This window comes from Alternaria alternata, assembly GCF_001642055.1.
Source record: "Alternaria alternata strain SRC1lrK2f unplaced genomic scaffold CC77scaffold_10, whole genome shotgun sequence".
Taxonomy (NCBI): Eukaryota; Fungi; Ascomycota; class Dothideomycetes; order Pleosporales; family Pleosporaceae; genus Alternaria; species Alternaria alternata.
Genome location: NW_017306199.1, coordinates 1,015,209 through 1,042,870, shown reverse-complemented (window position 1 = coordinate 1,042,870; position 27,662 = coordinate 1,015,209). Strand labels below are relative to the sequence as shown.

At 51.8% G+C, this 27,662-nt stretch overlaps 9 protein-coding genes across 9 annotated transcripts; 2 read left to right on the top strand and 7 right to left on the bottom strand.

Moving 5' to 3' along the window:
* Positions 1–247: 247 nt before the first annotated feature.
* CC77DRAFT_90436 (hypothetical protein) lies at positions 248–2,295 on the bottom strand. Its single transcript, XM_018533611.1, has 3 exons — positions 1,946–2,295; positions 1,712–1,864; positions 248–1,660 (listed from the first exon to the last, which is right to left on the bottom strand). Exons 1-3 carry the CDS (start codon positions 1,977–1,979, stop codon positions 462–464), a joined length of 1,386 nt encoding a protein of 461 aa, XP_018386320.1. The 5' UTR covers positions 1,980–2,295; the 3' UTR covers positions 248–461.
* A 1,386-nt stretch (positions 2,296–3,681) lies between these two features.
* Positions 3,682–6,737, top strand: CC77DRAFT_1020529 (hypothetical protein). The gene is made up of 5 exons (XM_018525061.1): positions 3,682–4,497; positions 4,546–4,658; positions 4,708–5,067; positions 5,120–5,703; positions 5,753–6,737. Exons 1-5 carry the CDS (start codon positions 4,111–4,113, stop codon positions 6,505–6,507), a joined length of 2,199 nt encoding a protein of 732 aa, XP_018386319.1. The 5' UTR covers positions 3,682–4,110; the 3' UTR covers positions 6,508–6,737.
* CC77DRAFT_1050246 (hypothetical protein) lies at positions 6,658–10,181 on the bottom strand. The gene is made up of 4 exons (XM_018527618.1): positions 9,711–10,181; positions 8,844–9,657; positions 8,653–8,789; positions 6,658–8,601 (listed from the first exon to the last, which is right to left on the bottom strand). Exons 1-4 carry the CDS (start codon positions 10,133–10,135, stop codon positions 7,041–7,043), a joined length of 2,937 nt encoding a protein of 978 aa, XP_018386318.1. The 5' UTR covers positions 10,136–10,181; the 3' UTR covers positions 6,658–7,040.
* Positions 10,182–10,370: 189 nt separating this feature from the next.
* On the bottom strand, positions 10,371–11,541 carry CC77DRAFT_1020526 (hypothetical protein). The gene is made up of 2 exons (XM_018525060.1): positions 11,017–11,541; positions 10,371–10,835 (listed from the first exon to the last, which is right to left on the bottom strand). The coding sequence occupies exons 1-2, from the start codon at positions 11,448–11,450 to the stop codon at positions 10,817–10,819; spliced, it is 453 nt and encodes a 150-aa protein (XP_018386317.1). The 5' UTR covers positions 11,451–11,541; the 3' UTR covers positions 10,371–10,816.
* CC77DRAFT_1094887 (NADP-dependent mannitol dehydrogenase) lies at positions 11,274–12,916 on the bottom strand. The gene is made up of 3 exons (XM_018529763.1): positions 12,128–12,916; positions 11,961–12,074; positions 11,274–11,908 (listed from the first exon to the last, which is right to left on the bottom strand). Exons 1-3 carry the CDS (start codon positions 12,680–12,682, stop codon positions 11,708–11,710), a joined length of 870 nt encoding a protein of 289 aa, XP_018386316.1. The 5' UTR covers positions 12,683–12,916; the 3' UTR covers positions 11,274–11,707.
* A 976-nt stretch (positions 12,917–13,892) lies between these two features.
* CC77DRAFT_89363 (hypothetical protein) lies at positions 13,893–15,625 on the top strand. The gene has a single exon (XM_018533510.1). It carries the CDS (start codon positions 14,118–14,120, stop codon positions 15,513–15,515), a length of 1,398 nt encoding a protein of 465 aa, XP_018386315.1. The 5' UTR covers positions 13,893–14,117; the 3' UTR covers positions 15,516–15,625.
* Positions 15,626–15,901: 276 nt separating this feature from the next.
* Positions 15,902–20,799, bottom strand: CC77DRAFT_935406 (hypothetical protein; the record flags this gene model as incomplete). Its single annotated transcript, XM_018534443.1, has 4 exons — positions 15,902–16,175; positions 16,232–17,852; positions 17,909–20,017; positions 20,070–20,799. 4 exons carry the CDS (start codon positions 20,797–20,799, stop codon positions 15,902–15,904), a joined length of 4,734 nt encoding a protein of 1,577 aa, XP_018386314.1.
* Positions 20,800–22,897: 2,098 nt separating this feature from the next.
* Positions 22,898–23,872, bottom strand: CC77DRAFT_1031256 (Thioesterase/thiol ester dehydrase-isomerase; the record flags this gene model as incomplete). The annotated part of the gene is made up of 1 exon (XM_018526653.1): positions 22,898–23,872. The coding sequence occupies one exon, from the start codon at positions 23,870–23,872 to the stop codon at positions 22,898–22,900; it is 975 nt and encodes a 324-aa protein (XP_018386313.1).
* Positions 23,873–24,187: 315 nt separating this feature from the next.
* On the bottom strand, positions 24,188–27,359 carry CC77DRAFT_963068 (DUF747-domain-containing protein). The gene is made up of 2 exons (XM_018535659.1): positions 24,952–27,359; positions 24,188–24,906 (listed from the first exon to the last, which is right to left on the bottom strand). Exons 1-2 carry the CDS (start codon positions 27,265–27,267, stop codon positions 24,259–24,261), a joined length of 2,964 nt encoding a protein of 987 aa, XP_018386312.1. The 5' UTR covers positions 27,268–27,359; the 3' UTR covers positions 24,188–24,258.
* Positions 27,360–27,662: the final 303 nt, after the last annotated feature.

The following is a 27,662-nucleotide window of genomic DNA, read 5'->3' as shown; positions in this document are numbered from 1 at the left end:
GACGCCTCAATTGACAACGACGAGCAGATGGTGACGATGAAGACACGAGTTTGTTTTTACTTTGTTCTTATTTCATTGTAGGGCAGACGTCACAACGCCGAAGCCCCGTCTATACTTTTGCGAAATCCCCGCGGGCAAATCGCCCAATCATTGAAATCACCACCCAAATCCATCCCATTGTATATACGGATGCTTACTTGCTCGACCATCAAATGCAACAAACAGTGATGACGCGAGCTATGTAAAAACGGCCTCAAACGCGCATAAAGCGAATGGTTCGGGCCAGGTCATGGAATATACACAGGCGACCGAAGGTCAAAAAGGGTAGTCGTGAAGACTAAAAGAAGGTAGGAATAGAGATCGCCTAGGCGTTGGTATCATCGCGCACCAGCAGCGTCATCAGTCATGGCGTCATCAAAAGCAACAGCAGCTGCAAGAGCTTGCTGTTCCTTCGCAGGCGTCTAAAACCAACCGTTGTTGGCATAAGAAGATAGATCAAAATTGTTCATCGCGTTGAAAGCACCATTGGTCTGATCTAAAGGCCATGGGTCCATGGGAACAACATCTTCGAAATTGCTAGGCATCGAGATTGCGGCTGTGTCGGCAAAGTCAGATGAGGCGGTACTCGTCATAGTTGCTGGCGCAGCAGTAATGCTCTTGGCATAGATAGGATCGAAGCCGATCATACTGGACATGGGCGCTGCAGTGGTCATTGGCAACCCGTTCATAGGTTCACTCGGGACAGCAGTGCTAAACCGATACGCAGGAGTATCTTCCCAGAAAAGCGACTCGCTGGCAGCCGATTGAGGAGCCTTGTTGAAGTCCAGATCACCGAAAAGGGCAGGCTCTCCGATTTCTGAGTGCGCAGACGAAGCTACAGTGAGACCAGGGCCGCTCTGTTTCGATTCGCCGCTGTGTGAAATCGGCTGAGCCAACTCGTCGTTGAATTTGCTCGGGTCCAGTGGAAGATCAGTAGCAGACCAGACGTGGTCAAACCCAGCGGATGCTGTTAGCCAGTCGTTATCCATGTTTGGCAGACAATCTTGCGATGGCGAAGTGGACAAGCTACCCAGACCGAATGTGCTGTTCACTGGTGTCACGGTGTCGGCGATCCAAGGCCACTGCTGGGTTGAAAACGTGTCGCTTACGTTGCTGTTGGGAGACTCGCCCTCCTGTCCAAAGACGCCAGGTTGACTACTGAACATGTCGTTGAAAGCGAAAGTGTCGAGGCTACCACCAACGTTGGGAGTCGTAGGCTTGTTGGAACATCGCTGAGTAGATCCAAACATGGTGTGGAAGTCGTTGTTCGATAACGAAAGCGTGTCCATGGAGCGTGTAGTGGTCGGCTCTGGCTTGCTGCGAGCAGTCTTGTCTTGCGAGAGAGCAGAAAAGGCGGCATGGCCATGTAACGTATGCGGACGAGGGATCTTGTACGGCAGACCGGAGACGTGGGCCGAGTTGTTGTTGCGATGACAAGGCTTGTGGTGGCCGTTTGCGAAGACGGTCAAGTGGCTTTCCGAATGCGTCGCAGTCAACTTGGGTTTCGCGCGAGCATCGTGGAGTGTCTGCCGGGTGGTGTCGACCTTGAGATCAACGTCTTCGTTCTTGGTACCACATAAGCACTTTGCGCCTGAATGGCACTGGCAGCGGTTGTCGTGAGCTAGAGTAACGTCAGAATTGTCAGGGACGGCCAAGCCAGCTATGAGCTCACTCTTCGCGTCGCCTTTGTCCTTGTGCAAGTCCTTGTCCTTCTTGTCGCCACAATCGCACTTGGCGTGGTGGGACTTGGACTTGCGCGCACCGCGACAGTGTTCGCATTGCTTGACGGGACGACCTTTGGGGTTGATGTGGTGCAGATCGCGATCTTCAGGACAATATTAGCACTGGAACGTGGTCAAGTGTCGCACTGTGCGAGCGACATACCAGTGTGGTTGCAACCGCTCACTCGATGGCCCTTGATGCAGGACGAGCAAGCCCATTTCTCGCCATCGATAACAGGCATACCGGGGCGATAACGGCCGAGTGCGGTCGTCGCAGCTGGCTACGAGCAGCTGAGTGGGAGCGTTCCAGGGAGCCAACGGGCTAGAGAGGATGAAACAGGACGGAAATAAGGCCACACGCGAGGTGTGAGCGAATGGATAAAGATACAGGGAAGAATAGTAGGGTTGAGAATATGCTAGTTCAAACGCCAGAGGGTATCTTGGTCAATGGTATGCTGGATTGGGACCGTGAACGCCGTGGAGGAAACCGAGGACGACAGGATGGAGTGGAGAGTTTGGTGAGGATCAAAGGGGAACCGAGCGCAAGAGGCGCTGGCCGAAAGCGTTAGACGGAGCTCCTTGGGTACGACCAGACCAGTATACTACGTGGTGTTGTGCGGGTGAGGTAGTGATGAGAGGGAAGAGAGCGAGCGGGAGGAACAGGTTAAGAGGAAGGCACACGGCGCTGCGGTGCGTGTAATTGGCTGTGGAGCTTAGCGTCATCGGCAAGTACGCTCAGACCTCGACGCTCGAATCTGCAAGCGCGATCAGCCATCATGACGGCGGGCAATGCTGGTCCCATCGGGTTAGCGCTCGAATCCCACACTTGCATGCAAGCCAGCAGCACCCTCTCACCGCATAAATCCTACCCTCCGCAAGCCCGCTGCCGTCCTGAGCATGATGACCCGCAGGCTTTTTAGACGATCCACACCGCGACGACGCGAGGCCTGCGACGGACGCTGCTCCTCTCCTCTTTGCTGTGCTGGCCTCGCCAGCCCGCCTCTAATAATGCGGGACTCCACGCACGGCATGTTTCAATTGCGGCCGCGATTCGCTTGTCGAGTCAGCGTGTTTCTCTTGCCGCGACGGCCGTAACTCAAAGCATCCGTCGCCCGTTGCCAAGTGGAGATCATCTGTATTGTCTGCGTCGATAGCGTCCAGCACATATAGAACCGGAAGCAAGCCTATCCATTACTTTCAGGTACATTGTCCGCTTGTATATTTCGCCTCAAAAGGCCCGGTCGCAGAGAGCGCTAGGGTGTGTGTTGAACACCAAGCAATGTAACTGTGGGAGGACCGCAAAGTAAATATTAGATCCAACACAGTGTCCAGACCTTAGAACCGCTGGGCATAGGGTTGGCATAATGTTTTTGAAACGGAACCCCATAGTCTTCTCCGTGGGGTATGGTACTTTGTCGGTGTATCGCACTGCTCTTGGTGATCTCGCCCTCGACCCGATGCTGCAGCCAGCCGTCGCCGAAAGTATTCATAGCACGTGTCGTAGGACTCTAGGGCCGCTGATCTGCGAAAGCCTCCTCAGGGGAGTAATCACCGGGTCTGACATGAGGTTATTTCGGTGTCAGCATTATACACTGAAAAGGATACATTAGCCTGATCATGGACGTTTTGGTAAAAAAGCTGTGGTGCAGACGTCCAGCGCATGAATGCAGTGATTCTAGAAGTTTGCACCCCTCAACAGTTTTTGTCAAAATACCGTCTTTTACCAATATGCACATGTTCACTAGAAACTTCCTGGACAGGAGTTAATCGTAGTGTGCAGGTGTTTGAAGTCGGCACTGAGCATATGCACGTGGGAACCAGCGCAAGGTAGATGAACGTGATCGATGCGGTGCAGCAACACTGCAAGAAGATTACAGAAATCTAATTAACCCAGCAGTTCACTAACAAGTGCAATGACAGCAGCCGTCAGTTGCAGAATGTGGGCACTTCTGATGATGGCTGTGCATGGTGCTCCCACTGGCCGTCCCGGAAGCGCGTACGGTGGAAGAGATAATCCGAACAGCGACCACGTCGTCACCGGCCAGTCAGTAGCTTCCGATCAACGCTGCAAGTAGTAGACATTTCGGTGTCTCAGTAAACCTACAACCACCATAATGTTGTTGTCGCATTCACCCAAGTCCACCATGATCTGCTCTCTCTTGCCATGGTCCACGCTAGCGCAAAAATCGCAAAGCTCGCACAACCCTCTTCGTCGGCCTCTTACACAACACGCTCCTCGCGCTTTACAACATCGAACCTCTCGCGCGATCGCGCAACAACATTGACCCGGCGCTCTGGATAACTTCTAATCGACTTCTTTCTTGTTGTCTTGGAAACGACGCGCTGAGAAATGGCTGGCTACGCGGATCCCGACACGCAAATGGGCGGAGGACCAGGTCAATACGCAAATCAGAATGGCACACCACCGGCGCAGCAACACCAGTTGACGGACCCCGAACTGCGCCTACAAGAGAATCTACAGCAGCTGCGTGAGGGTGGAGACATGATGCATCCAGCCGGTCCGCAGCAACCGCAGTACCAACAGATGGCTCATATGGGACCCGCCATGGGCGCGCATCAGCACTTCGCAGGACCGACACGCCCAACGCATTCTCCGCAACAAATGGCGCAACATGTCATGAGCATGGAGGGACACCACGATCCGTACGATCCCAACGACCCGAATCGCAAACGATCCAAGGTGTCGCGTGCCTGCGACGAATGCCGAAGGAAGAAGGTATGCGATGCCTCTTCTTCCCATACAAACATCGCTTACGGTGTGTAGATTCGATGCGACGCAACCAGTGAGAACGGCCCGGAAGCTTGCTCTAGTTGTAAAAGAACCGGCGCGCGCTGTCAGTTCAGCCGTCAACCCATGAAGCGCGGACCTAGCAAAGGGTATGTCATATTGTTCTCTCAACTTGGTGCGCATGCTCACACTGTTCAGTTACATCAAGGAGCTAGCCGACCGACTCAATTCGCTCGAAAGCCAGATACATCATCCTCCTGCCCAGTCACACAACTTCGATTTTGGGACCCTGGGTGACCAGTCGTTCCCCGACACCCAGAGCCCCCCGCAATTCAAGCGCCAGCGAACTCACTCGATGACAGATGGATTCCACGACGCTTTCAGCCGACCCAACTGGACTGTTCAGGACCGCGGGAATAGCGGATCTGTAGACGCACATGGTCTGCCTGTGCTACCGGACCAAGAATCGTCACTGAACGGCAATCGTCGCACTTCGTTTGGAGACATGAGTCTAGGCGGCAGCTTGATTACTGGCTCCCACGAAGAGATTCTCAAAGCGTACGCATACCTGCACCTTTAACTTTTTACCTGGCACTAAACCTTGATTCAGATACTACAACATCATTCACCCCACACTACCTGTCTTACCACACCACGAATCACAATTAAACCGCCTTACAAACTGTCCGTCGAAGCTACGGGAGGCATTTTTCTTGTCACTAGAAGGCTGCATCCGATCTATTGCCTCGAAGGCTCTGCCGCCTATCGAGATCAGCCTTAACCAGCTGCTACAACAATGCTTTACTTCTGTCGATGCGGCCAACTATTGCCTCCACGACACAGACAGCTCAAGACAGTTTTACAATCATCTGGTATACTGCCAGTCAATGATTCTGCTTGCTGCAGCGTCTGACAGACCGAGCCCAGGCGCCATAGGCAGTACAACAGGACTACTGGGCCGCATCTCAGCCTGTATTGCTGACGCAGCGATCAACGACTCGAGGACATTGGCTGCGATGAAAGAGCAAGACCTTGAAGTATACCAGACAGCACGTCGCGTGTATTGGACTGCATTGATTCTAGATCGCTTCCACGGCTCTAGTCGATCAAAGGACATGATGATTCGAAGGTATTCCGGAACTCTTTCGCGCGATGACTACACAGCTCTGGGCGAAGTCGGCTACTACCTTGCCCGTAAGTACAAGCTTCTGTGTTTCAGAAGCACTTGACTAACACTTGTGAGGTACTGCCTTAATTGTCGGTCGAATAGCCTACGTGAATCGCGCGGGAAGTGTTCCAAATGTCGAATCATCGGCTCCTTTTGCCTTTTCAGCACTCAAACCTGGGACCGTGGAATCAGAATATCTCAACGGGGCACTAGACGAAGTCAAACAGTCTATCGATCTGACTACTTTGACGCGCAACTCCCCTCCTCACTTGGCGCATCAGTATCTCAGAGTGTTCATCGCGCGACTGTCATTGCAAAACATACCTTCTGCGGAGGTTTTTGAGGCCACCAAGGAACTGCTCAGTAACTTGACAAGCGGCGCGATAACTCCTTTGCACCACATTTTCGCCGCTCTAGTGGCTACGTCTCTTACCGAATTGGCCGACCGAGCCGAGATGCAAGCTGAGGCGAACGCAAGCATCAAGGAGATGAACGACGCGCTGTCGAACGGTCAGATCATACATCGCAGCTCCGATGGTCTAGGCTGGGAAACAGCGATTGGGGAATTGCTCCAGAAGAAGAAGTCTTCTACTCCCCCTTACACTGGTCCGGAGCAAGCCAGTCCTGCGCTAGAACCCAACATGGCCGGACTGCAACATCTCGCTGCAGCTGCAGTCGGAGAACGTGAAGGAACTGGTGATAACCGTCCTGGTAGCTCTTCTCAGCAGAAGGTCGACAATGACCTCTCAGCTGCTATGGCTGCTGCTAATGAGGCAGCCAAGGCGCAAGCCCAGGCGACTGCGGCAGCAGCTCAAGATCTGTTCCACTAAGCAAAACAAAACAATCTTCTTCCTGTAATTGATATACCCCCTTTTGTTGTAGCTGGTAGATAGTCTGACGAGACTTACATCACATTATAATCTTATACGCCCTCCAATCGTCACATCGTCTCTAGAGAAGCTTCTGTTACTGAACCAAAGCGTCGTTACTGAATATTTCCTTTTCTTCAAAAACAAAAAAAGGTATACGTGGTTATCTACATCACAATTCTAATAAAATTAACAGGGTATACCTTCAGGGTGCGTCTTGGTGTTGACAAATGCAACCCCTGCTCTCTATATATACGCCAATTGCGACCTCGATCTCATGCAGCACTTTCTCATTGGTCGACCATTACAACCCCCATCTCCCGCCTTCTAGTGGCATATAACGCTTCGTCCTCTTGCTTCAATCGATCAAGCACTTTCTTCATCTCCGGGAACAGGATCTCGTCCACGAAAGATTGGAGACTGCCTTCGTGTGTGTCATACCGGGCATCGAAAAGAGGTACCATTTCTTCTAAAACATACGTGAGATGAGCGTCTTACTCCTGAATTCGTAGTAGTTCGGCTGGAGGACATCGCGGTAGAGGATATCGCGGTAGAGGTTGATACGAGAAGTCGGTTGCGTCAGCTTTTAAAATTCCGTCAAGATCGCAGCAAGTATGGCGTATTTCCAACCAGGAAAAGATACAGAGCCGGATGAACTCGGTGACGATCCATCTATTTGTCACACCGTCGGCCGCTCTTGCTACGCACTGCACAATCTCTCGGGATTTTTGGGGAGCCATTTGTTTGCAGTAGCGCTCCAACCAACTTTCGGAACGCTGGGAGACCGTGACGCGTCCTGGCTTCATATAGGTCAAGACGTTTATATGGTCGTCAACCCAAACATCTGCATGCTTGCAGAAAGATGTGATGCTATTACATCCATGCATACTACAGCTGCATTCGCAGTCGTCTGTGAGTGTATGTTGAAACAGATCTGCGACTCTGTCTAGAATGTCTTCTGATTTCGCTTGGCCTGTCTCCGAGGTGAAGCGGGTAGCTGCTTTTGCGCTGATACAATGCAATGTAGTAACCCTCGATCTCGGCCAGCAATCGGCCAGGTCTGCTCCTTTGGAGAGAAACCAATCTACCATTTCGAAGAACTTGGACACCGAATAAGTCCGACTAGTGCGATAAGGATAGTACATGATCGCGATGTGCAATGGTGTGGGGGAGTCGTTTTGGCGGCATTCGATATCCACTTTTGCGATGTCTCTAAACCCGGCATCGTACAAAAAGTTTAGAGTCAGTAGTGGGTCTCTAACCCCTAAAAACACGTCGTTGTAGATCATTTTGACGTTGTAAATGTTCCCAAAGGTCGGCCGAAAAGAAGGTAGTAGCTCAAAGCCCTGTTCATCAAGTGCACGTAGTGCACAAGTGGTATGGGTGTCTAGTAAACCTTTTGATCTAATCGCACATTCACACTCGACACCATACAGCTCCAGGGTTTCTTGGATCCAGGATCTCTGCTCGACCAGATTCGTAAGAAGGATCTCTGCGATGTTTGCTTCTGACGTTTTCAAAGCCCATACCAAGGCACTTTGTAGGTTTCCGATATCTGTGAGGTAACCCTTCGTAGCATGTTCGCGCTTTCCAAGCCAGAACTTTACCATCTCTTGATTTCGAGAATATAAGGCTTTGAAGAGAAGGCACCGATACCACAAGTCATCTGACCCGTTCCCCCAACCCTCGGGTACTTGTGCTACATACCTGAAGCCTGTGTCAACAAGAATCTGGCAGCCACGTACCCAACCCATCTGAGTTACCAATTTGTAGAGTTCAGACCCTTCTTCCTGCTTCAATACCTCTTCCGGGTGGCGTTTTTGTACAAGTTTACTAAAGTCCGCTTCTGATCTCAACAATGCTGCTACAGTTGCATCACTGCAACCAATGAAGGAGTCCGGAAACTCATTGAATGGAAGTAGGTTCCAAGAGATTATGTAATCAATAGGATAGCTTCCTGGTGATATTTTCAGCCCATGCTGCAAGAGATCGGTGATGAATGACACCCATAGATGATCGACGCTGGCTATCCGCAAAACAAAGTCTAAGCATGTTCTAACGACACTGAATTAGACGTTATCGATTGATTCCATGTTTGTAACTTACTTGCCATTATCATTGGTATCCGATGCATCCGCATAAGACATGTAGCGTAGTAAGTGATGGGCGATCGATCGATGTTCTTCGAAGTCGTACAGGAGTATATTCAAACGAAATCGTACAGTCAATTCGTGGCAAAAATGCTCTTAGTCCTCAGTACATTTGCAAATACTGAAATAAACAAGATCAGAACTCACGTGTAGAAGCGTTGACCCATCTATCAAGCGGTCGTGTGGTGATGCCTCACGTGTTTGGAACAGTTTTATCAGCTCTGCCGAACTATCCATGGGGGGAGGGCCATAACTGCGATTGAACATCCTATCGATTAGCTCGAACGCCGGGGAATTCCTAGAGACGATTCGACATGCCGACAAACTTGGATTAACCGAAAATGTGCCGCTTGCAATTGACAACGTCATGAAAATTCGAAGCTTCAGCCCAAGGATAAGATAGCACAGTATCATTCCGAAGCTGAAGTTCACGTCGTGAGTCCCAGGTATCCAGAACGGGCAGCTGGAATCATGAAAATGCAATTCATTCAGCGACACAACAAACGGTGTTCGTACGAACTGTTTCTTCTGACGACGTTCACGGCATGAACATGAATTAAGAGGATTTAGCTTCTTTTTTAATCGCAGACGGTCCGTTCGTATTCTTCGCTCGAGATTTCGAAAATCCGTGACATCTTCTTCTAGATCAACTGCAGACACTGTCAATAGCGAGTTAGGAGGATCATGATGTCTCCCGGGTTTGGATCCAACTTGAGAGCGAGAGCTGAATGAGGTGTTCTGAGTAGAAGAACGATCATAGTCCTGGAGGAGGGATTGGAATGATCCCTGGTGTCTTCGGTACCCAGAGATCTCTACGCCTGCATGCTGGTCTATGGTCTGCTCAGCCAGAATATTGGCATGTCGCTGCTGGTCAAGGATCATTTGAATTCCAGTACTGGTATTGAGGGAGAGCCGATCAAGCTGTGCTTGTAAAGTCGTGAAATATCGTTGCTGCTGATCGCTAGGAAGGGTTAGCTCAGATATTGTTACGACGTATGCGGGGAGGTTCATTACGTTTGCGACGCGAGCAGAGCGGTCTGCAGGCTCTGTTGGATGCTTGCCAGAACATCTTTCCAGTATCTGATATCGCTCTCTTTGAAGGGATATGTCAGTCGTTTAATGACGTTCCTAGAACGTGTCCAGAACCTGACGGAGCCTTTCACTGGCGGGACGTTTCCAAGTCTCGATCTGATCACCTCAATAGCCCGTACGCATTCTTGGATGCTGTTCCTAGTCAATGCGGTGGATGTAGTAGGGTCCAGTCTGCTAATGATGGTCTCCAGATTCTCAAGAAGGTTCACCAGTGTGTCCAGTTCGCCGGTGATCTGTTCAGCCTTCGTCCTCGCATCTTTGACAATGTTGGTGTACGTGTTCAATTTGTCAAACAGCTGGATGGAGAGAGAAATGACACCAAAGATGGTGCCGGCCACTTCGGCCATGAGGGGCGTACGAAAAGTCAGAAGGTGGGATGAAGCGACAACCAGGAAACTGGCAAGATAGTTGTTTCTGCCTGGAGGCGCAGCACGGTTATGCGACCTATCGCAGATGGCCACTCATTGGGGACAATGGTGCGGGGATCGGCTCAGCCTTGGACATTCTCAGCCTTGTGTGCTTTCAGCCTGACTTAGCTACGTGTACGCTGAGGAACTATAGGCCAAGCCAACACGGTCAGCATCAAGGTTCTCTGCCAGGCTAGATACGAATAGCAAGACGGTGTGGCGCGAAACTGTAAGGACCGGGTTGTACAGCGGATTCCCTCAGCGCAAGTGTAAGGGTGACGTCATTCTCCTACACCAATCTCAATTGTGGTGGATAGATAAGTTTCAATTTGCACCTTCCTTCGTTTCAAAGCCAATCTCATGGTTCTATTACCATTTCGCTACGATGAAATCGTGTTGTTAATTACGTTCCGAGAGGGATGGAGCTTATATGGATACAAATAACCGGCGGAACAACTCTACTCAAGCGATCGCAATACGATTGGACTGAGAAGTACCCAGGAAAACACAAATGTTAGGGAGCGTCAAGGATTTGAGACGGCTACAACAAACTTGCAATAGTTAGATACCTAAATCTACAAGTTGAAAATACCTTGATGAGAAGTAAGGATCCACCACCAGTTATTGGTTCAAAGAACTTGTAAGTACAATCCTACAGAATGGCACACCACAAAGCACCCCCAATCTACCCTACCCTATCACCTGAAACTACCGATCCTTTGTGCCCGATTCGTTTTCCAGCCCGAGCAAGCCATGTTTCATTAATGAACAAGAGGAGGAGGAAGAATACGCCGATGCTTATAAGGAAGACCAACCAACAGAGCAAACCCTCCACTAAACGAATTCGCCTTTTCTCTTTCGACGTCAACTTCGAAGCCGTGTCCCTGCCCAATGAGTTCTGGGCCGTCGATGTTTGGTGCGTTTGGTAAGCTTCCAATGAGCGATCCGGCGGAGTGACCTCTGTGTTTAATCCAGACTCGATATCGTTGCTTCCATATGTACGGTATACCGAATGAAGGGAAGCGTGGACGAGGCTAGGAGTAACGGGAAGATATTCGATGTGTGTGGAAAGTGGATTCGGTCTGTTCTGAACACGTGGTGCAGAAGTAGTGTAGAGAGGCAGATCGGAAGCGGTATAAGGAGGCGGACTTGGAGTGGTGTATGTGGATGGATTGGAAATGTTGTTGGAAGTTGGATCGAGAGTGCTGTAAGATGGCGGGGGATTGTTCGGCTCGTTCATGTTGTTGGTGGACATGGCTGGATTGTAGTTGTATTATGCTTGTGAAGACGCACTTAAGTTTTTGTAAGATGAAAGATGAAGAAGATAAAATTGAAAAAGACGATATTTTAAACAGTCGGATCTCCGTATTGTGGGTTTGCCATACGCTGGTATAGCGTACCGTGGTTGTAATAATCCACCCAGGCATCGCTTGTGGCTGTATATGCCAGAGAAGAGGGTCCAACCTACTGGAGTCGATGGATATAATTGTGATAGAATTTGTATTGGGAGCCTCACGCCGACGCACAATGGCCGCCATCCACTCTCAGGTCGGCGCCCGTCATGAACCGGCTGCCTTCCGCTAATAAGAACACTGCTGGGGCTTTAAAGTCATCTGGTACGCCAAGTTTCCCAAGTAATGCGCCAGCCATCCATGTCTTCTCTACATCTGGATCCGCTGCGAGGAGTTCGTCGGTCATCGCAGTTCGGATGTACTGCGTATCCAATCAGTAAAATTCCCATATAATGTGATGCGAATAGCCTTACACCTGGCGAAAGCGTGTTCACCCGAATGCCGTATTGACCCCATTCTTGTGCTAGCGAGCGACACATTTGATGCACAGCTGATTTACTGGCGTTATAGGCTGTGCAGGTAAGACCCTGAGATTATGGTTAGATCCACTAACACATCCAGCTGATGGGGAAGTCCTTACCCTGTTCGCAACCTGACCCGACATACTAGCGATGAGCACAATTGAGCCACCAGTACCCTTGTCTTTCAATATCTTCGCTGCCCTCTTGACCGATATGAACGCGCCTACCACATTCACGCGAAGCATACGCTCAAAGTCCGAGGCTTCATAGTCCAGCGCTGGTACCCTTTGTTGGATGCCCGCGCATGCGACCATACCATTGAGTGGTGCACCTCGCTCGTCTCCCTCTTTTGATATCTCCTCCAGGATTTGGGTAACCTCCGCTTCGCTAGTGACGTCGCATCTACGGTATGTCGCTGAGGTACCGAGTTGATTGGCAAGTTTCGTCAATGCCTGCCATTCTGTGTTGCTTGGTTCTGGGAGGATATCTAGACAAGCCGCATGTCCACCAGCTTCAACCACAGCGAAAGCAAGAGTTATTCCAAGTCCACGTCCACCTCCTGTGATAGCGACTGTCTTTCCTGCGAGGGAGAAGAGTGCTGGTGTCTGTGCCGTCGCTGACGTTGTAGAGGAAGTAAGTGCGCTGGCGACGCTGCTGATGGCTGATGGACTCATTTTGCTGTTCGTAGAGTTGGTCTTTTTCAAAGATTCAGAATCGCTGCAGGAGAGGATTTAAATGCCGAGTACTAAGGAACCACAAGGCGACAGCAGCTTCTATGTATGCCAGGACCCATGGGGTGCACATCGACGCGTATGTTCCCCGCATCTGATAGTATAGTTCCATTTGTGGAACTGGTGGGTTGAGATTTCATCGTCACGGCTTCAACAAGGCGCATGTGTGGACGGATATTGGTGTTGATGGCTCAATTGCGGGACCGGACTTCGCTCAGGGTCCAGATGTTGCCCAGTTTGACCAAACAAGCAGCACTAACCGCTGCCAAGAAGGCCGAAGTCGTGAGCATGGTGGAGTATCTAGCTGCGCGTGTAGCTGCCGAATCAAGAAAAGTATTGTTTATAACTGTCGTCGTGCAAGTCTGAACACGAACAGATATCTGGAATAGATCTCAAAGTCCCTTCCGAGTGTAGATTGTGGATAGAACGAAGAGTCCGAATCTACTTTCTCAATCATCAGCGGTGTGTGTATGATACACAACTTTGCTCCTACCCGCTCGAACCTGTAAGTCGAAATGTCGGGTTCCTTTCTTAATTATTTCGTGCTGACATTTGACAGGCATGCGGCAACGGAATGCAGGGAAATAGGTAGAGTAGGAGCTGTGTGGATTGCTGTACGACTGTTATTCCGTCCTCTTCGTCCCCCGCATACTCACTCCCGAATACACCGCCTTGGTAACTTCCCAGGGTCCGTCTATCACTGCATTGCATCGCATCCCACAGTGCATACCCTCGTACCCTGTACCCCAGCTTCCGAAACCACCGTGTTGGGTAAGTAATGGAAAACCATCGATTACCGTCAGGATCCGGTGCCCCTCGGTGCCCCTCGCGCCCTTGGCGTGTGCTACTCGATACACCCTCATTAGGCAAGTTTGGAGGAAACCATCGATTGTCTCTGCCCTTTCGTGCCCTTTTCCACCCAGCCGCATACTAGCAGATAGCGGTCTGACCAATGATCGCTTGATGCAGCTGTGCCCGCTGTGCCCCTTGGTGCCCCTTCATGCAAGCCACATGGAGCTTCGAGTTACTCTATACAGTAAGTTCCGCAGCAACCGTCGATTTACGTGGAGACAGCGACAATGCATAATCGCTTGTTCAAGACAGTCCTGCAGGCCGTGTGTGTTGTCACGTTGTACCGCTGCAGGCGGTGTGCGCGCACGAGACCCATAGCGACGAGGCTGAGTGACGTCTTTCTTCCGCGTGCGCATGAGCTTATCGAGCATACGAGTCGTCTCCGGGACCCGCCGCGTTTGCATCCCACCTTTTCGCAACGACACACCTCTCCCATCATGATACAGCAACCCTAGATCTCTTTTCTTTCCTCTGTTCGCCATTTCCATTGCATTTTAGCGGTTGCTTGTTTACCTGCGCAAAACTTATGTCTTTCCTACGGAACTCGATGCGGCGCTTTCGCCGCACGCAGATACATAATGTCGAGACGATTAAATCGCAACCGTTGGCAGAGCTTTCCGGCTCGCTGGGCGACCTCGGAACTCTGTTACCGCTTATGACTGCGTTGGTCTTGACGAACTCGATATCCTTACCCTCGACATTGCTATTTACCGGAGCGGCAAATATCCTGACAGGCCTTGCGTTCGGGATACCCCTGCCTGTGCAGCCTATGAAAGCTATCGCAGCGGTAGCTATAGCTCGACAGTTTACCATGGAAGAGAACGCCGCCGCGGGTCTTGTTGTTGCGACCTTAGTAGGCGTATTCAGTATCCTGGGCCTGATCAACTGGGCGAACCGCGTTACACCAATCCCAGTGGTCAAAGGAATTCAAGTAGGAGCAGGTCTATCGCTATGCTTGAGCACCGGAACGAAGCTGCTTTCCTCACTAGAGTGGACAGGTCCTTGGTGGGGTGATAATCTGTTTGTGGCGGTTGCAGCAGTTGTCCTCTTACTGTTCACTTTCCCGTATCCTAGGGTGCCATATGCCATGATCATCTTCATAGTGGGTATCCTACTATCATTTGCATCTCCGCAAAGCGAAGACGTTCACGTGCCACGTGCCGCGATTCCCATTCTTCATCCCTCTAGCAAGGATTTTCTGAAAGCAACGACAACCGCATCTCTGGGCCAACTACCTCTGACGCTCCTCAACTCCGTCATTGCAGCATCGGCGCTCGCGTCTGACCTCCTGCCATCCCCACCGTACCCAGCTGCACCTACGGTTACCGAGCTAGGCATTTCCGTCGCTGCGATTAATCTCGTAGGTTGCTGGTTCGGAGCCATGCCCGCCTGTCACGGCTCTGGAGGATTAGCGGGTCAATTCCGGTTTGGCGCACGCAGCGGTTCTAGTATCATCTTTCTAGGAATCATCAAATTCGTACTCGGTCTTATCGCCTTCTGGAAATCATCAGCCATTATTGGTGTGCTTCACAGCATCCCCAAGTCACTACTCGGTGTCTTAGTCCTCGCTGCTGGCGTGGAACTAGCCAAAGTAGGTGAGAGCATCAACACGGACGCTCGCGATCTTCGCATGTTGGACAGGGACATGACATGGGACGGCAAGAGAGTCAAGGACCTTGATGAGCGGGACAGGAAGGACAGGTGGATGGTCATGCTTGTCACTGTGGCTGCTCTTCTTACCTTCAAGAATGACGCAGTTGGTTTCGTCACTGGACTAGCATGGCACTGGGGCTTTGTGGTTGCGAGAAGGATTGAAGATCGGAGGACTGGACGCACAGAGGGTCATGTATGGAGAAGTGTTGGGCATAGCCGGGATGAAGGTGCTGGATTGCTCGCTCATACAGAGTCTGATACTGTTGCGTAGATGAACATTGCCAAGAACCGTGGTCATTTCCACTAGTTGTCTCAAAACAACCTCATAACATAATGCATCCTGACAGCTGGCTATACTTCACATTCACAAACACATCATGTTAGAGCCAAAGTATTTTGAAGTTCCAGTCATATTCCAGTCATATCAACATAATGGTACGCAAGTTGGCAAGCGGACCATTGTTGGATTAGGTGAGTGTATGTACATACATGTAAGAAGTAAAAAACAAGAAATGCTTGATGAGTGTGCTCAGCGCTTGAGCGTATGAGAAACAGTAGATCTAAGTCTTGAAAAGGTATAAGGCCGATATCAGCGAAAACATCTATCAAAAAAGCCAAATGAGAGACAAAAAATGAAAAGGCGGTTAAGCGTTGTGCTTATGCCTTCTCTGAGATCTCTTGGGCTGGTGGTGTGTTGGCGCCGGTGATGGAAGCGTATCTTGCGGTCTCAACATTCTTCTCACCATCGGCGTTTGAGTTGCGGCTGCTACCAACGTGCGAAGGCTGGTCAAGCCTCTCTTCCTTGATAGCGCCACTGTGTCCACCGACCTCCTTCTTGTCTTTCTTGTCCTTCTTGGTCTTGGGTACACGGACAAGGTAGTAGAGAAGGAGAGCGGCAGCGATGTTGAAAATGACGTAGGCCCAGAGAATACTGTAAAAGAGAGTTAGCAATAGTTCATTTAAGCATGTCAGAGAAGGTTGGCTTACCCAAAGTTGCGCCATACGGTGGAGTAGCTGGAAGAGATACTAGCGAGGAAGACGTTGGTGTCCTCAACGGCGCAGAAGTTGCAGTTTTCAGTTGCTTGGGGGTTGTGCATCTTGCCGCCAAACGACGCTTTCCAGTCCGCGATGTATTCACCGCAAGTTTGGTTCGGGCGAGGGTTGAAGTGAATCAACTCGTTTTGCGCACATTCGACTACACTGTTGGCAAGACCAATAGACAGCATGCCAGACACCATGTACGTAAAGGGCGAAAGACGGTACATGAAGATCCAGAAGCGAGGGAACGTGGAAGGCTGAGCGAGGACACCACAAAAGATGAGGCAGAGCGAGAACATCAAGTTGGCCAAGTTACCACCAGTCTCGGCGGAGTCGAGACCAGCGATAACCATGTGCGTGAATGTAGAAGTGAAGAGCAAGAACATCCACGTAAAGAGGAAGAGCTGGAAGCCACGGAGGGTAACGGCGTCGGTATACTCTGCGTTCTTGTACAGGCCAATAGGGTAGTACCAGCAGAAGAAGATGAGCACAGCCATGAGGGAGTTCCAGGGAAGTTCGACAACGATGTTGGAGATCATGAATGCCTTCCACGAATACGCCTTGGAAGGACGTTCGCGGACCTCGTACAAAGCACGCTGGGTGACGAAGTGAGGCATGATCTGCTGGACCAACTGACCGAAGATTGTCATCAGCATGAAGATACCGAACATTTGGTTCTGGAGACCCGTCTGAGTGTTGGGCATCTGGAAGAGCGAGAAACCGATGAAGAGAGCCGAAAGAACACAGAGGAAGGTCTTGGAGTAGATGTACGAGGGTGTGCGCCAGTATTGCTGGAAGACACGGACCATGGTCTCGCGGAGTTGAACAGGGAAAGGAGCGGCAAACTCGCGGAATGCAGCCTTGTCCTCGCGCTTCTGAGCAGACAAAGTACGCTGGAGAGCTTCAGCCTGGCCACGTTCGGATTTGAGCTCAGCAAGATGGCGCTTGACTTCACGGAATTCCTCAGAGTTGCGCCAGGTCTGGTGCCAGTCAATATCTGTGTGTGAACCGGGAGCGGCACCAATGACTTCCAACATCCATTCAGCAGGGTTAGCGGCGGGCGGGCAAGGATGACCTCCGTTGCGGACAAAGTAATCGACCAGAATCTTGGAGTTTTCACCGACCTCTCCGTAGTAGACGGTACGTCCACCACGGGCCAGGAACAGAAGACGATCGAAACGTTGGAACAACATGGCACTGGGCTGATGGATAGTGCAAAGAATAGCCTGGCCGTTCTTCTTCAGCTTGTCCAGAAGATCGAGAATAGCCCAAGATGTTTGAGAGTCCAGTCCAGAGGTTGGTTCGTCCAAGAAGAGAAGAAGAGCGGGCTTTGCAGCTAGTTCTACACCGATAGTAAGACGCTTTCGCTGCTCGACGTTGAGACCTTCACCAGGGACACCGACAACGGCGTCAGCATATTCGGTCATCTCCAGAAGCTTGATGACCTCCTCGACGTATTCGACCTTCTCTTTACGAGAGACGTGGGCTGGCTGACGGAGAACGGCGGAGAAGGTAAGGGCTTCACGGACAGTCGAGGTGGAGAGATGAAGATCTTGCTGTTGGGCGTAACCTGAACATGACGTTAGCAGACGGTCGCAGAAAGGGGATCAGTACAGGAAAACATACCTGTCTTGCGCTGGAAAGAGTCATCGCGAGGCTTGCCGTCGACCAGCATTTGACCAGTAATAACACCCATAGTGGTACGTGTAGCCAAGCAGTCGAGAAGCGTCGTTTTACCGGCACCAGAGACACCCATGAGCGCAGTCAAAGTACCGGGCTTGACCCATCCGTCAACGTGGTCAAGAATGCGGCGGGGCTCCTTCTTGATTGTGATGTCGTAGCAGACGTCCTCCCATTGGAAGATGGCAGTTTGGCGTTCGATGATGGCAATGTTGTCGGAATCGTTCTGGGCAGTGACGTTACGTCCGGGAACGGCGGCCTCAAGATCTTCTTCAGATTTGCTCTTGGGGGCAGCTGCCTTGTGGCCACGACGGAAGACAAGGACTTCACCCTTGGACTTCTTAGCAGTGATGTACTCAGTACCAACAAGGTAGACGCCCATGAGACCAAACATGAAGGCCCACATGATACCGAAGTTGCGCCACTTGTTCTTCGCATAGTAGTCGAAGGCCGAGTTGATGTAGTCATCACCGTTGACGAATGGCTGTCCAGGAACAGATCCGATAGTCCTGCAGGCTTGTTGAAGGCCAGAGATATCATCGTAGCCAAGACCGGATGGGAGGAAGTCGTTGCACTCAAAATTTCTGTTGTGGAATTCGTTCACCATGAGGGCCTCAAAACCGTAGCTGACAGGGTTGATGTAACGGATCCACTTGGACCAACCCAACATGTAGCTAGGAGGAATGGCAAAACCAGTGTACATGACAAGACCCAAGATGAGGATGGCGGCGGGTGCCAAAGCCTGGACAAGGGAGCGAGAGCAGGCGGCAATGGAACGGAAGAACATGGACATGACGAGCGTCAATGTGAAGGAAATCAGGATGAAGAAGAAGAAGTTTCCGGGTTCTCGTCGAAGGTTCGTCATGAAATACAGGACCAAGTTGAAGGTGATGGCGTTGACAATCTTGTACGGCATATCGGTCAACATACTGGCAAAGGCCTCGGCGGACGGGTGGTACAAGGCGTAGCGCGAGTGCTTTTCGACAATGGGACGTTGAGCGTAAAGGGTCAGAATCTCGAGGGCGGAACCGAAGGCGTTCATCAGGATAGCAAAGAAGAGAAGAGCGGAGCGAGAGTAGAAACTGGAAGTGGTCGATGGGAGGTTGTAGAAGACGGACGAGATGATGAGGGCCATGATGGAGTTGGCGACGAGTTGGGTGACGGTGATACTGGGATCTGCCTTCAAGCGAACGAAACCTCTCCACAAGCAAAGCTTGACTTGCTGGACGTATGAGAGAGTGTAAGGCGACTTCTCACGCTGACCCTTTGCCTTCTGAAGCTGGCGTGACTCCTTGAAGCGCTCGGCAGCTTCGCCACCAATGGGGTACTTCTGCTCGTAGGCTTCAATGTCGCGTAGAAGAGCTGCTCGCTCAGGAGACTCCAACCAGCGCTGCGCGAACTCGTCAGGGGTGCGAGGAACACGGTCCTCGAAGCCCTCGCGAACGATGCGCTCCAAAGGACTGGTCATGGAAGTCAAGAAATCGGCATCGGTTTGACGGTCGGGGCAGTGGAAACCCATGTTGACGAAGAAGGCCCTCGCCTCAGTGGTCTTTCCGAAGAAGATCTGGCGACCCTCGTAGAGCACGAGTGCCTTGTCGAAGAGGTCGTAGGCAGCCTGAGGCGCCTGGTAGATGGCAACACAGGCAGTGGTGCCGTTGATCTCGGTTTCCATGCGGAGGGTTTTACAGAACTCGATGGCGTTTGCGGAGTCGAGACCTCTGGTGGAGTTATCCCAGGCTTGCAGTGGCGCTCTGCTGAGGGAAGCTTCAGCGATAGTGACACGCTTTCGCTCTCCTCCAGATACACCACGGAGGAAGTCGTTACCAACACGGGTGTTGATAGTGTGAGAAATTCCGTACAGGGCCATGATGACATCGCGCTGGTGCTCAGCAAATTGCTGTACACTGACGCCACCAGGGATGTTCCTCGGGCGACGTGCTTGAGCAGCAAAGTAAAGAGTCTCTCCAACGGTCATCATGGGGAAATGAACATCGACTTCGGCAGTGTAGATGGCTTCACCACGGTAGTTCTTGTTCATGAGCTCTGGGCTGACACCTGGTCGTAGTCAGTAAAAGGGGCTACTATATCACTTCAATTGCGAACGTACCCTGGTAGTTAATGTGCGAGCGTTCGTCAACGAAGAAGCCGTGTGTCTCTCCAGTGATAGTCTTGAGGAAAGTCGAGCAACCAGATCCAGGAGGTCCAAGAACAACCAACATCTCGCCAGCCTCGACCAGACCATCGCAGTGTTGCAGAATGTTAATCTTGCGACCCTTGTTACCCATGACTTTCCTGACGAGTCCAGGTCCATCCAGCCACACGTTACCAACACTCTTTTGGTAATCAGTGTCGGCTCCGAAACCGTGAACGTTGAGGTCGCGGAAAGAAACACCAGCAGTTCGTGTAGGTGGTGCATTTTCGTCGTTCAACTGGAGGTTAAGCATAGCCTTCGTCCATGCTCGTGCATTAAAGTGCTCGCCATTGGGGTCTAGCGAAGAATTTGGTGCTGCGTTGAAAGGGTTCTGGTTGGCTGAAGACATTTGACTTTGCGAGGTAAGTCGTCGGGCAAGTGCGTGGACGGCCTCTTCTCTCCTATTAGCCTCGGCGATTTCGTCCGCGTCGTGTGTGTTGTAAGATCCATCCTTTTGGTCGGCATATTGGTTATTGCTCCTTGGTGGTGAGTTCTCGGCAGCTGCTATCGTTGAAGCATCTGACTCGGCAGCTTGCTCGTTGTCGTTGTAGTTTGAAGGTCGTCTGCCACCCATCTCTGGTGGTGGAACGCCGCCGGATACAGCCTCCCGATCATAGTTGGAGGTAAAGTTCCCGACTAAGGACATGTTGGGCGAGAGATCGCCACTTGATGGCCGGTATTAGTCAGGTGTAAGGGAAACGGAAAGAAGGACAAGTATTAAAAAGGTAGTAGTAGTAGAGGTTGTATGGTAAGAACAACAACGACAAGACCGGGGGATTGAGGTAGGTAATAATAAAGGTAGGCGCAGCTAATGAGGACAGCCCAGGCGGCCCCAGTAAAGGATTTGGTCCAGCGGGCGGCGGACTGACGGCTTGGCTTGCAAACCGGAGACGGATGGCCTGCCTGCCCGGGGCGCTGGGCTTCGCTTGCAGCGAGAACAGCTAGCGTATCCCCCTCGGATACGGTGCATACGATATCCATCAGACTAACAGCCAATCAGAGCGAACAGACTACGGTGACGCGAATTGGACTCATTCTCTGTCCGCCACTGTCGTTTCGAGAATTATCATCGGACAAACTGCGTCGCGGCGGTCGACGATCGCCGTTTCTATGCGGCTCCTCTGATGTCGCACCCCCAGGCAGCACTCTCCAGCTACCACGGCAGTGGAATCTGCATAGTCTACAGCCTGTATACAGCGCCATGATCCGAGCTTGTTCGTCCGACTAAAGCCCGGGGCTTACTCTAAGGCTTGGCTAAGGTCACACCTAGCCCATTTACCCTCTAAGATAAGCGAAAGAGAAAGCGAATCCTCGCCTATGGCCCAAAAGAAAACAGCCGTCTACAGTCGATTGTCTCAGTAACCGTAGGGGTGCATGCGCCGCGCAGGTAGACGACTGAAGGAACAGTACATTGTCTTGACGTCGTTGACGTCGTGCACTTCTTCCCTGTGCGACTATGCATATCGCCGCGGGCAACGATCCAATCGACCACGTTCCTGTGCCACCTCCTAAACAAACAACAGCTCCAGACCCTGGCTACAATCTGCGCGGACGAAATTCGCGAGATTCAGGGTGAACATTTGTGGGGACGGCCCCAAAGCGTTGCGTGGCAGCTGCTCGGTGTTGGGTTTCTGTATCCGGTTCGACCTGCCGCTCGTGGCTACACGCTTCTAGCGCCCTTTTCGGCGGCGGATATCGCTCGTTCCGGTACCACGGAAGGTGGAACGGTCGTTCAGCCTTACCCTGGGCATACTCTCTGACCCTGTCCGTCTTCAAAAGCTTCCGGTTCCCGTCGTGTCTCTATACTTCTACTCCACAGCCGTTGCTTTTCGGCTCGCCGGTTCCAAGGGACGTTTTGTTTACTGATGCTGTTGCAGGGGTTACGGGACGACACGGCCATGAACGGCGGATCTTGGCTTTTCCGACCACCGGTCGTGTGTGACTGAACCACCTCGATATACCTCAAATCCCGTTAAATTCGCGCGCTCTATCAATGTGCGCTGCTGACTGTACCTGCTCTTCCTCTCAAGCGCCATGCACGCCATCCAATGATCGATTCAAGACGTGGACGCAGGTCGTACCATCCAAGTGGTGTGAGTCTTACACTCTTCTACCGGTAAGCAGCTGGCATGTCACATACGCCCTCTGGGCACTCTACTCCAAGACGGTTTGAGTCCGGTCAGCAATTGGCATGTCATGCCTTATCGTCGTAGCCGGGAGGCAGCACTCTGGTGTTAACCGAGACCAGCGCTTCTCGCGCTCGAGCCCTGATGGACGTACAGCGGGATAGATGGTTGGGTACTCGAAAGGGGCCCACAGCGCTAGGCAGCAGTCTGCGCAGCATCGAACTGTTGCGTGTCTCCAAAGTTTCGGAGGTGGACGAAAGAATCAGGCTCGTGGTACCCAAGCCGAGGAGGATCGGTTGCACTTCGTTTCCACATGCTGAGATAGCAGGCTCGCGATATCTGCTGCCGAGGATCTTCGGTTGCGATTGCGTCTTCACTCTGACAGATCCGTCGGGCCGATTATACCCAGATGTACATTAACGTTCCGGGTCAGCCTGGGGTAGCGCTGACGAGCTTATTGGGACAGCGCGTCTGAGTAATCTATGAGTGTCGGTTTCGCATTCTGCGTCTTGAACCGAATGCGATACTTGTAATTGCGACATCTACAGTACATATGCTCAAAACACAACCATGTTCTAATCCCAACATCCCAAACACCTCCGCCATCTCCCAGGATAATCACAACTTCCCTTTTGCCTTCTTCTTTGTCGGCCGCAGAATACTCTGCTGACTCATACATGCCACCGCCTTGCCCTCCTCGTTCCATATCCACGCCTCGCCAAAACTACGTCCTTGATCCGCAACCGGCGCCCTCAACTCCCTGAGCAACCACCCATTCACATCCACCTCGTTCGCAAAGATCCTCAACGAGAAATCCAAACTAGACACTGCACTTACGTCGTCAAACCAGCGATGGTTGAACGACAGCGGTAAGAACGCAATAGCGGTGTCGATGAGGAAAGTCAGTGCGGTGATGTGATCGATAGGCTTGGGTAGGACTTCCTTGCTGCGGATCCAATCTGCAGTTGTACGCGAGGAGGGAGGGAGGTCGTCTTGTGTATGCGGGAGCTCTTTTGCGATGCCGTAGAGGTTCTGCGCGAAGATGGCATTGGGGCAGAGACGTTGGTCGTAGAGGTGGTTCAGCAGATTGAAGCCTACTGCGTGCGCATCTAGCATCTTCTGCGGCATCTTCCCCTCTGCGACAAGACCGGAATACGCAACCGATGGTGTGGGGCAATCCTTCCAGTTTGGATAGCTGCTCAAGGGAGCTTGGGAGTATGATAACAGGGACGAAGTCTCTGCGACCATAAAGTCCGTCGTTGCAAGAAGGCATACTCTTTTCTCTCCTTCTTTTCCTTCCTTTCCGGCATCGGTCGTCTGGCTCACTTCTACTTGTCGTGTCGCAAACGTCCTTGTTTGCCTTACTACCCGCACACTGGCCCGCAGAGGCCGGTCCGTGTATGCTGGTCCTAGGTAGTTTCCTTGCATAGAGTAGAGATGGTAGCCTTCCGGTACTGTGAGAGACGCCGCTTTGCATGCCACGGCGATTGCGTAGCCGCCATACGCGATATCCAGCGGATTGCCCATCTTCTGAGGTAGGTTGATCATTTCGTACTCATCCTTCCCAACCTCTTTCAACGCTAGTTGTTCCATGAAGGGCTTTTGTTTGGGAATGGATTGTTCGGCCATGTTGAGTTGTGGTCAGATGAAAAGAGACCGGAGTATTATGCGCTGAGCGAAAAGGTCAAATCCAGCTTTGGGCGTTCAAGGATGATGACGAAACGGTAGAATGTCAAGGAGAGTGCTTGCGATAAAGGCAGACGTGTTACGGCCGATGCTGTTGAAAGGCGTGCCACTAGCGTGCAGCACTAACGCCAACCTCGGTAGGATTCAATAGATGCTCAGATACGCGATATTTGACCCGAATCAAGGTATTGTTGCGAGCGTGTAACATACCAAGTAGTAAACAAACCGAAGATGTGAACATAGTCTGGAAGATTGAAACGAGTCGTAATGATATAGGAACAAACTAAACTACATCACCATATTCTCTTAGCGACCATCGCATATCGACTAACGTGTCCAAAGCTTGTCCCCTTCTCCCTCTCTTCCTGCTCCTTTTTCCTACCCTTCTCGTCTCTCTCCCTCAACCGCTTCAGCGTTTCGGGATCATCATCGTAGATTACCTTCCTCTTCTCCTCGTCCACATCAACAACGCCCCAGCCCCCGATCCTCTTACCCCCAGTCTCAACGCTCATCTTCTCTCGCTCCTGCATACCGTGATAGCGCTTGCGACTGATGGACAGCAGCAGCATACCAAGGATAAGTTTGAAAGCAAGGAAGATAAAGTAGCCAACGAGGAAGACGATGAGCATGGTCGAGCCGGCGATCAGATCATCGAGGGTATAGGAGAGGGGATGATACCAGGGTTGGGAGGGAACACCAGCGCCAAAGGAAGAACGACCCAGAGCGCGGCGGAAGACATGGTCAATATGGGCGAGAGCTGCGGTCGTGGTGGGGGAGGAGGCGGGGTCCGAAGAGAGTGATGTCGATGTTGTGTGGAGGGGAGGCGGCATATGCATGGCAATGAACATGTGGTAGGTCTGAATAGCAGCACGGATGAAGAGGCAGGACAGTGGTATGACTGGCAAACCCAGGCGTCGTGTCAAGTCTGCATCAGCAAAGGCCTGTGGGTGTTAGCGAGAAAGTGTAGAAAGAATAAGGCAGCTTACGTTGGAATAGTAGTCCTTGGCTAGAACGTCAAAAAACTTGCTATACACCTCCGGTTTGTACTGGTTGAACTTGGTGATGTACGCATGTTTCAGCCAGTCAACAAACATCTCGCTGCCCAACACTAGTAGGAACGGATTGAGTACCTGAGCGATGTATTTGGGGAAGATGGTAAAGCTCATGGGTATGATACTCGAGGCCTTGAATGGAGTCGTGGACGCGTTTGCGGATCCAGTGAACATGGCCGTCCACGACGTATCGCTGCTTTGAATACTGAGGCCGCCAACTTCAACGACATTGCGCATTGCAATAATGAGAAGCATGAGCCAGAGCTGGAAGCGTTCTACAATGTCTGCACAGGTGATCTGGAAAAGGTTCTCTTTTTCAAACTTCTTGAACACTGTGCCCTTGATTTCCACAAATTGATTGGACATGAGCAGTGTCAGTAGTGCGTTTGAGTAGGAGTTGACAGCCACGTTTAGAGTGATGACCTGGTAGAACAGCGCTGTAGCATGGGCAACAGTGTATACAAGTGCGAGGGCAAACATTCCGAGTGGCCGGAGAACCTTGCTTCTACCGTCGGGATTGCGATCCAGAGTCTCACGAGAAAAGAGACACTCCAACACATCCTGACCAACAGCCGAGAGCAGGCGGTCACATACCTCGAGAACGTTGTAGATGACATAGAGCTTGATCGCTGACTGGCCACGAATGCCATGGTACATGCGACTGGCATCGAACCGCATCAAGACAAAGCAGCTTGCAATGACTAGGAGACCTTTCAGTATGTCTGCCTTATGACTTGGTTGCAGCGTTGATGGCGTAGACTTGGTGCGCCGATGACGAAATCGAGAGTTACGAGGCCGGCGCGCTCTGAGCTCATTCATGTCTGGAAACTTGAAGGTTGTCGACACGTGCGGACTCTGCCTGGCCGTAGCACTAACTGGAGGAACGGTCGAGGACGACGTTTTACGCGACATTGACGGAGCCACCTCGTCGGCGGGCGTTGGTAGAGGCGTGGGGACGTCGGTCTGCTTCCTGCGCTGCCAAAAGCGAGGAAGGCCATCATAGACAAAAGCCCAGAGATCACGGAATTCTTTGACAATGACGGAGCCCCACCATTTGACCAAGATGAGGACGGCAAGCAGGAAGCGGAGGGGGAGGATCGTCAGAACGTGCATCCATGCATCGAGACAAGCCAGAGCGCCAAAACCCAATATGCCCTCAATTTTCAGCGGTATCCTCAGGAAGTTGAGCAACCGCTCGTACTTGATCTCGGATGATTCATAAGGGAAGTCTGTCGTCGCTGGACGGTATATGTACAGCGGAGAGGGGCGGCTTGCAGAAAGTTCTAGCGAGAGAAAAGTAGGCATCGACATTGGCGGCAGCGGGAGAGCAATTGGCGTCGGCGAAACCTGCTCACGCATCTCGCGCGTCTCTTTGTGTCGGTCGTGGCCCTTTGATGTGCCATCTCTGTGGTCCAGACTCAATGGCGGAGGAACATGTCTGCCGTGTCTCCGGTCCTCTGTCTCTTGCGTCTGCGTATGTGTGCGTGACCGCGACCTGGATGACGTCCTCCGTGTGAGCGAGGGCGTAGTGATGGATCGTGAGCTGAGGACAGGCCGGCCGTTTCGCAATTCAGTTGCAGATGTTTTGATAAGGACAACCTCCTTCTCCCGTGGTGCATCTCGCCCTCCCGAGCCCTTCCCTTTCCTAGTCTCGCCATTCAGCTCCACTGGTCGCTCCAGTACCACGCCCAAGAGCTTATTCTTGCCCTGTCCGTCCGCATCTTCCAGCGGTGTGACGTCTTCTAGTTCGTCCTCAAGAATCGGAGTCGCTGCTCGCACTGGGATGCTCGCAGGTTCACTCGTAAGCTCTTGAATCTGGCGGGGACTGAGCTTGAGAATCTTCTCGTGCTCCGACACGCTGCTCCTTCTCCGAGCATCTCCAGGCCGCTTGATAGGCCGTATCTTCTCGCTTGTGTCTGAGAGGATAGCTTCTTCGTGCACGCTCGGCCTCCTGCTCGTGGTATTCGAACTAATTGCGCTGTTCGCCTCGACCCTGGAGCCATTCGTCATGTTGTGCAGCGGTTCCTCGCTCCTGGCTTCATTGTTGCGGCGGGCACCCGGAAGTGCCAGATCGTCCGGTTCGGGCGTTGAGGTTGGCGTAGGCAGCTGGCCCGTGGTATGCGATTCAGCGTATGTCCGTGTATCTGCCCCGTTCATGACGTGCGGAGCTGGGGTTGCTGGTTGAGTGCATCGTGTGTTGCTCGACGTCGTGCTGGGTAGGGTAGTCGCAACGTGTTGAAGCTTGGGCATAGGGCTTAGTGCCTGCCGAACCGAGGAACCAGACCCTAGGCCACCAACGTTGCATCGCTACAATGGTACACTCGAGTGAAGACCGTTATAGGTACCACATTGCACTCCGCACATAGCTAACAATGCGCAACGTCGCCGGCGACCCTGCAGCAGCCGCTTGGCACCGTCAATAGCCGTGCATACTTAGACCGCAATACAGCGGCCCAGCATTATGGGAGGCACACTTCAGCGCGATTGCCTCTTTTGGCCAGAACAGGAAAAATATCTCTGTTCTGGCTGATTTCGGAAAGAGCCGCCTAGATCTACCCCAGCTTGACCAATCGTCCTCACATTGCCCGTGAATCTAGTATATGCGGCCTTCCAAGGTTGCCCTGGTCTCCGGTTGCTTCCATCTT